General features: G+C 43.8%; 1 protein-coding gene across 4 annotated transcripts in view; it reads right to left on the reverse strand.

Moving 5' to 3' along the window:
- LOC134344523 (NEDD8 ultimate buster 1-like) overlaps nt 1-9,239 on the reverse strand; it is a 50,401-nt gene extending 41,162 nt beyond the window's left edge. For 3 of the 4 annotated variants that reach the window (XM_063044473.1, XM_063044472.1, XM_063044471.1), the window contains exons 1-4: nt 9,193-9,239; nt 8,092-8,190; nt 2,143-2,207; nt 1,353-1,426 (exon numbers count right to left, since the gene is read on the reverse strand). In XM_063044473.1, the coding sequence (XP_062900543.1) occupies nt 1,353-1,426; nt 2,143-2,207; nt 8,092-8,190; nt 9,193-9,213 (259 nt within the window). In that variant the 5' untranslated portion in view covers nt 9,214-9,239. Of the gene's footprint in view, nt 1-1,352; nt 1,427-2,142; nt 2,208-8,091; nt 8,191-9,192 lie in introns of those variants that run through there. The other variant, XM_063044474.1, reaches the window with a different exon arrangement.
- Between the last annotated feature and the right edge of the window lie 3,283 nt (nt 9,240-12,522).

A 12,522-nucleotide genomic window follows, 5' to 3' on the forward strand; every position in this document is an offset into this window, starting at 1 on the left:
TCCTTCTCCCATCTGCGTGAGATGTGGGACTTTCGAGAGACTTTGAACTTTTTTTGCTGTGACCATAGCCTGTTCTTCATCAAGTTATGGTATTGTTGCACTGTTGTAACTATATGTTACAATATGTGGTTTTTGTTAGTTTTTCAGTCTTGGTCTGTCCTGTGTTTCTGTGATATCACACCGGAGGAATATTGTATCATTTCTTAATGCATGCATTACTAAATGACAATAAAAGAGGACTGCGTGTCTTCATAATCTAATCTAATGCGCAACCTATATCTTATGTCTTATAACCATGAGACATGCTCTCTAATCCAGACAGCACCCTGGTAAATCTTCTTTGCACCCTCTCTAAAGCTTTCACATTCTTCCTGGAATGCGGCAACCAGAACTGAAGACGATACTCCAAGTGTGGTCTAACCAGAATTTTATAGAGCTGCAATGTTATCTTGTGACTCTTTAAGTCAATCCCCTGAATAATGAAGGCCAATACACAATGTCTAATTTGTAATGACCAGTGTGCACAAAAATATTGTGCTGGCAATTTTATACCCAGTGACAACAACAGGTGCACGCTGAATAATTTCTTCAATAAAAACAGTATAAATAAATCAGTTCTAAAATCTGCAGACATTGCAAACTCCATGTTGTCAACACTATCCACATCAGAAACCAGAAAAGGAAATGTGATTGCGCAGGTGCGTGAAATATGCTTAACATGCCAACGAGGTAGAGGGTGACAACGTTTTGTCCGCAGTTTAAGTTCCTTTGTGCACTTGAAGCAAAAAATGTGTGCGCGCATGCACACGTGCAGACCTTAGAGGGAATATTGCCAACACACCACATGTCTTCTTAACAACCCTATCAACTCGCATGGCAACTTCTCGGATCTATGGACGTGAATCTCAAGATCCCTCTTTTCCTCCACACCATTAACAATCCTGCCAGTAACCCAGCATTCTGCCTTCAAATTCGATCTTCTAAAGTGAACCACTTCATGCTTTCTGGGTTGGACTTCATCTGTCACTTCTTAGCCCAGCTTTGCATCCTATCAATGTCTTGATTTTTGCTTTTTTTCTCCCCTCACCACATCCTGAAGTGACACAAGCGATGTGTCAAGGAGCAGCTTGGGAACCAAGGTTTAAGGTTGCCCGTCCTTCTCAAGCACTGCATGTCACACGTTAGTTTACTCTTCAACTGTATCCTAGTATGATATTACCATTCCAATTATATGAACATGTATGTTTGGAAGTATCCATCATTGGGATTCTATGAAGAATTGTACGAAGATTGCAGTGTGATGCTGAACGTTTGCCACTATTTATAATAAGGCAACTAAAATTTGTACTTACCCAAACTTATATTCTTGCCTTTATATATCAATTGCATATTCTCTGCTTTGATATTCTCTAAGTTCTTCGCAATTCTGTAAAATGTAATTCAGCTAGTTACAACATAATAAATCACAAAGCATTGGTGTTGGACACGGAACAATTGGAGCTCCACCTTCACTTAGCGGAGAGGGATGCGAGCACTTTATCCTCTTTACTGGAGATAAGAGCCCCATAAGGTTCATAAAACATAGGAACAGAATTGGGCCATTCAGCCCATTGACCCTGCTTTGTCATTTCATCATGGCTGATTTATTATCCCTCTTAACCCTATTCTTTGCCCCATAATATCTGATGCCCTGACTAATTGAGAACCTATCAACCTCTGCATTAAATATACCCAATTATTTCGCCCCAACAGCTGTCTGTGAAAATGAATTTCACGGATCCACCACACTCTGGCTAAAGAAATTATTCCTCATCTCCATTCTAAAGGACAACCCTCTATTCTGAGGCTGTGCCCTCTGGTCCTGGACTCTCCCGCTATTGGAAGCATCCTCTCCACACCTACTCAATCTAGAGCTTTCAATATTTGATAGGTTTCAATGAGATCCTCCCTCATTTTTCTAAATCCAGAGAGTACAGGCCCAAAGCCATCAAAAACTCATACGTTAACCCTTTGATTCCTGGGATCATTCTTGTAAACCTCTTCAGGACCCTCTCCAATGCCAGCACATAATTTTGTAGATAAGCATCTCATAACTGTCGTCCTTCACAATTTTAAAATTAAATATTATGATCTCTTACTTACTCATTACACAGTTCCGCACCTGTGGCATCTCGAGAGATCTTGATCTTCATTTTCTTTTTTTCTCTCTGCAAGGTAAATGACCACAAGGTAAATGAACTTTAGTTCATAAAACATAGAATAGTACACACAGGAACATCCCCTTTGGCCTGTCATGTCTGCAGCCAACATGGTGCCATTCTAAGTCAGAAGAAATGGGAGAGGTAGTAATAAAAATACTTTAAATTGGTTTTCACCAAGGAGGAAGACATGGAGGGTGGAAAGATCAGGGAGAGGGTGTGCTAATGTTCTAGGGCACATTGATGTCAAAAAGGAGGAGAGATTAGGCATTTCAAAGTACATCAGAGTGAATGTCTCCAGGGCCTGGTGGGACCTATCCAGGGTTGTTCAGCGAAACAAGAGAGAGAATTGCTGAGAACTGCAAACAAAATGCTGGAGGAACTCAAATCAGAGAAATTCTGCAGATGCTGGAAATCCAGAGCAACACACACAGAACGCTGGAGGAACTCAGCGGGCCAGGCAGCATCTATGGAAAAGAGTACAGTCAACATTTCAGGCTAAGACCTTTCAGGAGGACTAGAGGGGAAGGAAAAGATGAGGGGTAGAGTTAAAAGGTGGGGTGGAGAGGAGAGAGAAATACAAGGTGATGGGTGAAACCGGGAGGGAGAGAGGTGAAGTAAAGAGCTGGGAAGCTGATTAGTGAAAAAGATACAGGGCTGGTAAAGGGGGAGTCTGATAGGAGAGGACAGAAGGCCATGGAAGAAAGAAAAGGGGGGGAGGAGCACCAGAGAGAGGCGATTGGCAGGCAAGGAGACAAGGTGAGAGAGAGAAAAGGGCAAGGGGAATGATAAAGGGGGGAATTACCAGAAGTTAGAGAAGTCAATGTTCATGCCATCAGGTTGGAGGCTACCCAGACGGAATATAAGGTGTTGTTCCTCCAACCTGAGTGTGGCCTCATCACGACAGTGGAGGAGCCCATGGATAGATACCTCAGCAGGTCAGGCAACGTCTATGGAAATGAATAAACAGTCGACATTTCAGGTCGGGACCCTTCATCGGCACTGGAAAGGAAGGAGGAAGAAGCCAGAATAAGAAGGTGGGAAAGGGAAGGAGTACATGCTGGCAGGTGATAGGTGAAGCCAGGTGAGAGAGAAGGAATGAAATGAGAAGATGGGAGATGATAAATAGAAGAGGTAAAGGGATGAAGAAGAAGTAATCACTGGGGAAAGGGAAGGAGGAGGGGAACCAAAGGGAGCTGATAGGCAGGTGAGGAGAAGAGAAGAGGTGAGCGAGGACCCAGAATGGGGAATGGAATAAAAGGAAAGGGGGGGGGCGGAAGAAATTACCACAAATTTGAGAATTTGATGTTCAGTTTGGAGTCTACCCAGATGGAATATGAGGTGTTGCTCCTCCAACCTAAGAAATGCTGAGTCTTAATACAAGTGATTTGAATGCAAATGAACAAAGCATGTTTAACACATTTGTGAAAGATACTAAATAGATGTAGATAATGTAGACGGTTATGGAAAAATTACCAGGGAATCTTGATCAGCTGGGTATGTTGGCTGAGGATTGACACTTGGCCTTCAATCCAGATAAATGTGAAGCATTACATTTTGGGAGATCAAACCAAGGAAGGACTTGTACACTGAATAGTAGGGTCCTGTGTGTTTCATGAAACAGAGGGGTCATGGAATGCAAGTTCACTGAAAATTGAGTCACAGCCAGATAAGGTAGTGACAGAAGTATCTGGCATGCTGCCCTTCATCAGTTACTTGAGTGTTGGAGTTGGGAAGTTATGTGGCAAGATGTTGGGAGGGTTGCTCTTGGCATATTGTGAACGGTTTTGATCGTCTGTTACAGGTAAGATGTTATTAATCTAGAAAGAGTGCAGGATGTTGCATGTACTTGGAGGACTGAGTTACAAGGGGAAGTTACATGGGCTAGGATTTTATTCCCTGGAACATAGGGGTGACCTGAGAGATGTATATAAGATCATGAGGAGCATAGAGAAGGTGAAAGTACCTAATCTCTTACCCCAGAGAGGAGGTGCTAAAAACAGGAGAGCATTGGTTTAAGATTAGATGCAAAAGATTTAAAAGGGACATCGGGGCAGCTGCTTAATGCAAAGGTGGTGTGTGTTTGGAATGAGCTGCCAGAAGCGTGTGGTTGTTGCAGCAGGCACATGAACAACATTTAAAAGCAATCCAGATAAGGACATGGATGGGAGATGCTCGGAGAACTCTGGGCTTACTTCATGCAGCAGTGACTAGCTGACTGGGTGATGCAGTGGGGCTGGAGGACCTGTTCCCATTCTGTATGACTCTCTGACTGTACGGATCTTAACAAGAGATCATTGCATCCTCCTTAGTCACATGTGGGGTCCCAACGGACTGGGACATAGCAAGTGTGGTTCTTTGCTTTAAGATGGGGAATCGGGACAAACCAGGAGGTAATCAGTCGCTGAGCCTTATGGAAAGGAAGATTCTCAGGGACAGGATCTACTCACATCTGGAGAAGCAAGGACGTTGAGGATAGTCAGTATGTGGAGGGAGGTCAGGTTCTTGAGGTAATGAATTCATTTCAATTCAAGTTTAATTGTCATTCAACCACACACGAGTACTCATGAATGAGACAGTGTTACTCCAGGGCCACGGTGCGAAAACACGTTGCCAACAATCACACACAAGAACACATTCACAGGATAACCTGATGCTGCCTCCCGTCACTCCCCGCAATCTTTGCACATATTAGTCAACAAACCCATATAGAATATAGTCCAGACCCCCCAGCCCACCTATATCATCTGATGATCGGCCCTGATACCTGATGCCCCCAAGGCAACACTGCAGCTTAGAGGTCCAGACCTCGCATCTACAGTCACATATAGAATATTACTAAAAACACAACCAGTCAAATATATATGTATATATGATGAAAATGATTGATAGGGCAATAAATGCTGTCTACATGGACTTTAATAAAGTACCCTCATGGTAGGCTGCTCCAGAAGATTAAGGTACACAGGGTCCATGGATTTCAGATTCATTTATTTTGAGTCGTAGATCACTGCAGCACAGAACACTGCCCTTTGGCCCTTCTATTCCATGCTGAACTTTTATTTTGCCTACTCCCATCGATCTGCACCCGGGCCAGAGCCCTCCGAACCCCTCGCATCCATGTGCCTATCCAAATTTCTCTTAAATGTTGAAATCGAACCTGCATTTACCACTTCTACTGGCAGCTCGTTCCACACTCTCACCACTCTCTGAGTGAAGAAGTGTCCCTTCATGTGCCCCTTAAACATTTCACCTTTCAACCATAGCCCATGACCTCTAGTTCTAGTTTCACTCAACCCCAGTGTAAAAGCTTGTTTCCATTTACACTAATTTAATATTTATTTATTTATTTATTTATTTATTGGTAGACTTTATTCAAAATTGGCTTGGCCATAGAAGTGTTGGAAGCATGTTATACTGACTGTGATCGGTGGTGTTCCACAAGTATCAGGGTTGGGACCTCTGTTTGTGATAATAGTAAATGATTTGGATGAAGATTTAGATGGGGTGACTAGTAAGTTTTACAGGTGACACAAACATTGGCAGAGTTGTGGATGCTCAGGAAGGTTGTCACAGTAGGACCAGTTGGAAATATGAGCAGAGAGGAGCAATTTGGACAGGCGTGAGGTGCTGCACTTTGGGAAGTCAGCTGTAAGAGGAGAGTGTACAATATACCAAGACAGCAGCCCCTATCATTAAGAAACTCCTCCATCCAGGCCATGCTCTCTTCTCACTCCTGCCATTGGGAAGGAGGTACAGGAGCCTCAGGTCCCACATCATCAGGTTCAGGAGCAGTTATTACCTTTCAACCACTAGGTTCCTGAACTAGAGTGGATAACTTCACTCACCTCCTCTCACTTTCAAGGACTCTACAACCCATGTCTTCAATATTATTTATTTATTTGTTTGTTTATTTGTTTAGTTGTTATTATTATCATCCTTTTGTATTTGGACAGATGTTTTCTTCTGCACGTTGTCAGTCTTTGTGTGTAACTTTCATTGATCATATTGCATTTCTCAGTTCTATTGTGAATTCCTGCAAGAATGTTCCCACAACCTATGGGCTCTCTTTCAAGGACTCTTCACCTTGTGTACTTGATGCTTATTGCTTATTATTTGTTTAATATAATATATCTTTCTTTTTGTATTTCCACAGTTGTGTTTTTCTTGCATACTGGTTGAATGCCCAAGTTGGTGCGGTCTTTCATTGATTCTATTATGGTTATTATTCTATAATATATTTATTATGTCAGGAACAAATCTCAGGTTTGTATATGGTGACATGTACAGCATGTACTTTGATAATAAGTTTACTTTGAACTTTGAACATGGAACTTTAATTCCACGAGGTAATTTTGAGGTAGGCCTCAAAATCCCTGGCCTTGCCTGCTTTTGGCGACCGAGAAGGAGGTCGAATCATTTGGACAGAGATGGCGCTCAGTACTCGGTGTCGGAGAGCTGATCAGAGCTCGAAGTTTTCGGATGACTCAGAGTCGGATTGTGGTCGGCATGGCAGGGAGAGTTTTTCTTCCTTCTCCCGTCTGCGTGAGATGCGGGACATTTGAGAAACTTTGAACTTTACTGTGCTCATGGACTTCTTCATCAAGTTATGGTATTGTTGCACTGTTTGTAACTATATGTTATAATTATGTGGTTTTGTCAGTTTTTTCAGTCTTGGTTTGTCCTGTGTTTTGTGATATCACATCGGAGGAAATAATGTATCATTTCTTAATGCATGCATTACTATTTGACAATAAAAGAGGACTGCGTGTCTTCATAATCTAATTGGCAGGACCCTAAGGGGCATTGGGTACCAGTCCATAGTTCCCTGAATGAAGCTACATATAAATAAGGTAGTAAAGAAGCTGTATGACATATTTCCTTTCATTGCTTGATTATAGAAGTCACGTTGCAGTCATATTTGGACTACTGTGTGTAGTTCTGGTCAGTCACTACAGGAAGTAGGTAAAAGCTTTGGACAAAACTTACGTTAGGCCATATCTGGACTATTGTGTACCGTTCTGGTCAGCTCATTATGGAAAGGACATGAAGGATTTGGAGAGACTGCAGATGTTCACTGGGATGTTGTCTGCGTTTGAGAGTATGAGCTATGAGGGGAGGCTGGAGAACATTGGATTACCTTTCCTGAACCGCTGAAGGTCGATGGGGCGTAGGGTGACGTGATTGGAGCTCATAAAGTTATGAAAGGTGTAAATATTGTAAAGAGTCAGAATATTTTTTTCCCCTGTGTAGATATGTTACTAAATTGAGGACATAGGTTCAAGGTGAGGAGGTGAGAAGTTTAAAGGATATTTACAGGGCAAGATTATTTTAAACACAGAGTGATGTGGTCTGGAGCACGCTGTCAGGGGAAGAGTGGAATCAGATATGATAGTAACATTTAACAGCAAGTCATATGAGGCAAGATTGAGCACGCTAGGGCTTTTCCCTTTGGAGCAAAGGAGGATGAGAGGTAACTTGATGGAGGTGTACATGATGATGAGAGTGGACAGCCAGCGCCTTTTACCCGTTCGAAAGTGGCTTGTACTAGAGGGCATAATTTTAAGGTGATCGAAGGAAAGTATAGGGGAGGATGTCAGAAGTAGTTTTTTTAAATATATGTAGATCACCCTGCCAGGGGTGGTGCTAAAATCAGGTACGTTAACGACAAAAAGAGGCACATGAATGAAATAAAAATGGAGGATTGTGTGTGAGAGAAGGATTAGATTGATCTTGGAGCAAGTCACAAGTACAGCACAACATAACGGAGGGGCCTGCACTGTGCTGTACTGTTGAATAGTCTGTGTTCTATAGTCTTGTGGGTTTCCTGTTCCTCCGGCATAGAGCAGTCCTGGGTCAGAGGGCAAGAGCTTTTCGTTGAGGCTGATCTTACCTGGAGTTGCTGTGGTAACTGAATGTTAAGCAGTAGATCTCCAGAGCTGGTGTCCATATTCTCTGCGCAATCCATCATATTATTGGCATCTGTGTCTTGCTGTGTTGGGAGAGTACAGACAGCCATTATCACCGTGAGGTTCACTTTCTTCAGAATATTCACTGTTCCAGAATCATCGATACTAATGGGTTACAGGGTCATAGAAATAGTCCCCTCGAGCCTGCGGGCACCACCCAGCACCCATTTCAACTAACTTTTACTAACTGTAAGCGTCCGAGAGGTCACAGGGCGAATTTGCAAACCCTGCCAGAGGTTTATATGGACCACAGGGCACAGGAGCAGAGGGTCTCTTCATTACCGTACCTGCTTTGTTACTGTGATATTTGCAGCATCACTGCAATGCCTGCTCTGTTATGGGAATATCTGTGCCATCACGGTGATATCTGCAGCTTCACGGTGATATCGGAACCAACACTGATATCTGGGCTGTCACTGCAATACCAGCAACATCAGTGCCATACCGCTGCCCCTCCCACAGCAAGGTTCACTGAAAATGCAGTTTAGTGTCAGCTTTCACTTTTCACCAGTGTTGCAAGGGGATTTACCAGTGGAAAGCCCCAGCCAACAAGCTCAGATAGCACCTCTGCAGGGGGTGGAGTGAGAGAGGGGGAGATGCACAGATACAGAGGGAAGCGCACAGTGTGACAAACACACCCAGATATTAAGATCCACAAGCATTCTCTCTCTGTAGGATCATCTTCACCCAATTTACAGCATCAAAACTACAAAGTGCAGTTTATCCCAAGAAGCTTTGAACTTCGATGGTAACATTCACCTCTTCCTGTTCGGAAATAAAATTTCCCCTTATTAATGTTTCTCTGCGTCTCCCATCCTGCTCTGGATGAATCAAATGCCTCCCCCACCCCCACCCCGACAACCATTTGTCGTTTAAAAAAAATAATGATTTTGAGATTACTTAAGGATCCACTCTTTGATCTTGACATTGAATTACATTCTGAGAACACTTACAGTACACCCTGTGGACCCTTTCTTACTCAAGTGACTAAGAACTGGAGCAATTTAGATCACATTTCTACTTACTGGCTGTCTCCCTTCTGCCATGGTTTGTCAGCTAGACCTGCTATGTCGGAAGTCACTTTACAAGAAAGTGAAACTAAAAGTACTCTGCAAGGTTTTTAACCCACTATTTTTTTTTTCTGTTTTGGAGTGAACAACTGTTTGACGTTTTGTACAAAGCAGGTTTCAGACTAATCAGCTCAAGAAGCCAAGGCTTTATGTATCGTTTAACTCTTTTGTGGCAGATTAAGATATTGGACTAGTTTTATTTGTCACATGTACGGCGAAATGTGTCGTTTGGATCAACAATACAGCCTAAGGATTGTGCTGGGGGCAGCCTGCAGGTGTCACCCTGCTTCCGGGGCCAACGTGGCATGCCTGCAACTTACTAATCCTAACCCGTACGTCTTTGGAATGTGGGAGGAAACCGGAGCTGCCAGGGGAAACCCACATGGTTACAGGTAGACCTTACAGAACTGAAACCAGATCGCCGGCCAGCGTGGAAGTGTTGCACTAACTGCTACGCTACTGTGTCCAGGATGTGAGTTACTCTCCTGAGACGTCTAAATCCATCAACAGCTGGGGCAAACTTAAACCTCTGGGAGGGAGACTCACCGTTGTCACCTTGGATCAGTTTCCAATTTGAGACCCTCCTCATCATCACCTACAACACTACCAGTCTCTATTTCTAGCCTCTTTTGGGCAAAGCTACAACAAATATCTTCCTCTTCACCTACTCATTTCAACATGGGAAAGAAATCTATTCAGTGACCCTCCTCCATCTTTCCCTGGTCTTATTATGCAACCAGAGATGGATCATTTGACCATCTCCTTTGCAGAGTTCCACATCCCAATGAGTGACCACCTTGCACATCTCTGTTCAGTCAGCAAGCAGAGCTCTGAGTTATTGATTATCTCTCACCATGGTTGGTTTTCCTAATCCCCGTTCCAACCTCTTCATGGACTCTTCTTTTTACGTTGTACAACAATGATTTGGATTACGGAATAGATGGCTTTGTGGCTAAGTTTGCTGATGATACAAAGATAGGTGGAGGGGCTGGTAGTGCTGAGGAAACAGAAATTCTGCAGAGAGACTTGGATAGACTGGAAGAATAGGCAAAGAAGTGGCAAATGAAATACAATGTCGGAAAGCATAGGGTTATGCACTTTGGCAGAAGAAATAAACAGGCAGACTATTATTTAAATGGGGAGAGAATTCAAAGTTCTGAGATGCAACAGGACTTGGGAGTCCTCGTGCAGGATACCCTTAAGGTTAACCTCCAGGTTGAGTCGGTGGTGAAGAAAGCGAATGCAATGTTGGCATTCATTTCTAGAGGAATAGAGTACAGGAGCAGGGATGTGATGTTGAGGCTCTGTAAGACTTCACTTGGAGTACTGTGGGCAGTTTTGGTCTCCTTATTTAAGCAAGGATGTACTGACGTTGGAGAGGGTACAGAGAAGATTCACTAGAATGATTCCGGGAATGAGAGGGTTAACATATGAGGAACGTTTGTCCGCTCTTGCACTGTATTCCTTGGAGTTTAGAAGATTGAGGGGGGACCTCATAGAAACATTTCGAATGTTGAAAGGCATGGACAGAGTGGATGTGGCAAGGTTGTTTCCCATGATGGGGGAGTCTAGTACGAGAGGGCATGACTTAAGGATTGAAGGGCGCCATTCAGAACAGAGACGCAAAGAAATTTTTTTAGCCAGAGGGTGGTGAATCTATGGAATTTGTTGCCACGGGCGGCAGTGGAGGCCAAGTCATTGGGTGTATTTAAGGCAGAGATTGATAGGTATCTGAGTAGCCAGGGCATCAAAGGTTATGGTGAGAAGGTGGGGGAGTGGGACTAAATGGGAGAATACATTAGCTCATGATAAAATGGCGGCACAGACTCGATGGGCCAAATGGCCGACTTCTGCTCCTTTGTCTTATGGTCAAAGCTCAACCTAACCAGACACAATAGTCCTCCACAAAGTTCAACTACTCCCTCTGTTATCATAAGGCCCGAAGACACAGGAGACCATTCATCCTTTGGGGTCTGCTCCACCATTCCATCACGGCTGGTTATTATCCTTCTCAATCCCATTCTCCTACCTTCTGTCTGTAACTATTGACACCCTTAATAATGAAGAACCTATCAACCTCCACGTTAAATATATCCAATGACTTGCCATCCACAACCATCTGTGGCAACGAATTCCATCCTCTGGCTAAAGAAATTTTTCCTCTGTTCTGTTCTAAAGGGACATCTTTTATTCTGAGGATGTACCCTATCGTCCTAGATTCCCCACTATAGAACACAATGGGATGCCGGCGACAGTGGTGGAGGCGGATATGATAGGGTATTTTAAGGGACTCCTGGATAGGTACATGGAAGTTAGAAAAACAGAGGGCTATGGGTAACCCTAGGTAGTTTCTAAAGTAAGTACATGTTTGGCACAGCTTTGTGGGCCGAAGGGCCTGTATTGTACTGTAGGTTTTCTATGTTTCTCCATCTACTTATCACCATGCTCTTGTTATTATCTCACCATTTACTTATCATGATTCCACCTCAGCAGTCCTCTGGGATTAATGTAAGATTAGTGTAAGTGCTTGCTTGATGGGGTGTCCAGGGAAGGGTAGCATCTCTGGTGAAGGAGTTTGTTGTGTCCATTCCAGGGAGGTTCACTCACCTTTGGTCTCCACTGGACACGCAGCTCTCACCTGTGGCTCAAACCAATGGCAGCCACAGCACGGGACACCACTTCATCAGGTGGCCTCATACCCTGGTGAGATAGGGGCACATCTACCATGAAAAGTCAGCTCTGGCAGACTGGGAAGATGAGATCCACAGTGAGAACCAATGGCCAGGAAGGTGGTACTGCGACGCTCCATGGAGAGTGAAGGGCATTACAAGGCACAGAAGACCTCACGGTCATCAGCAGCAACCAAGGAGGCCCCAGTCCGAGGCGCTTGTCCGTACCACTGGACCCAGACTTCTGAGGCCGAGAGAGTGGAACTGCCCCAGTAAAGTGGCTTTTCCACTATAAAATCCCCCCACACAGATTTCCTTTCATCGTCAGACAACCACCGTAGGCTGGTTGATGGTCAGTGTTTATGCGGTGGGCCAAATGGACTCTTCTGTCTTGAAAATGTAATTTTTCCTTGAACATTTTTCAGTTCTGATAAAAGCCTTTCAGCTGAAAGGTCAGCTCCCACTCCACACTGACTGACTGCCTTAACTGATCCGTCTAGAATTTTCCATTTTCAATTCTGACTTCTCATGTCTGTTGGAGAAGCTGCAGGGAAATTCTGACTTTTTTTTCTGGACAACTAAACCTCCTGCTAGGCTGGCAGGAGCCAACACTTTA

The sequence above is a fragment of the Mobula hypostoma genome, chromosome 3, assembly GCF_963921235.1.
Source record: "Mobula hypostoma chromosome 3, sMobHyp1.1, whole genome shotgun sequence".
NCBI classification, from domain to species: Eukaryota; Metazoa; Chordata; class Chondrichthyes; order Myliobatiformes; family Myliobatidae; genus Mobula; species Mobula hypostoma.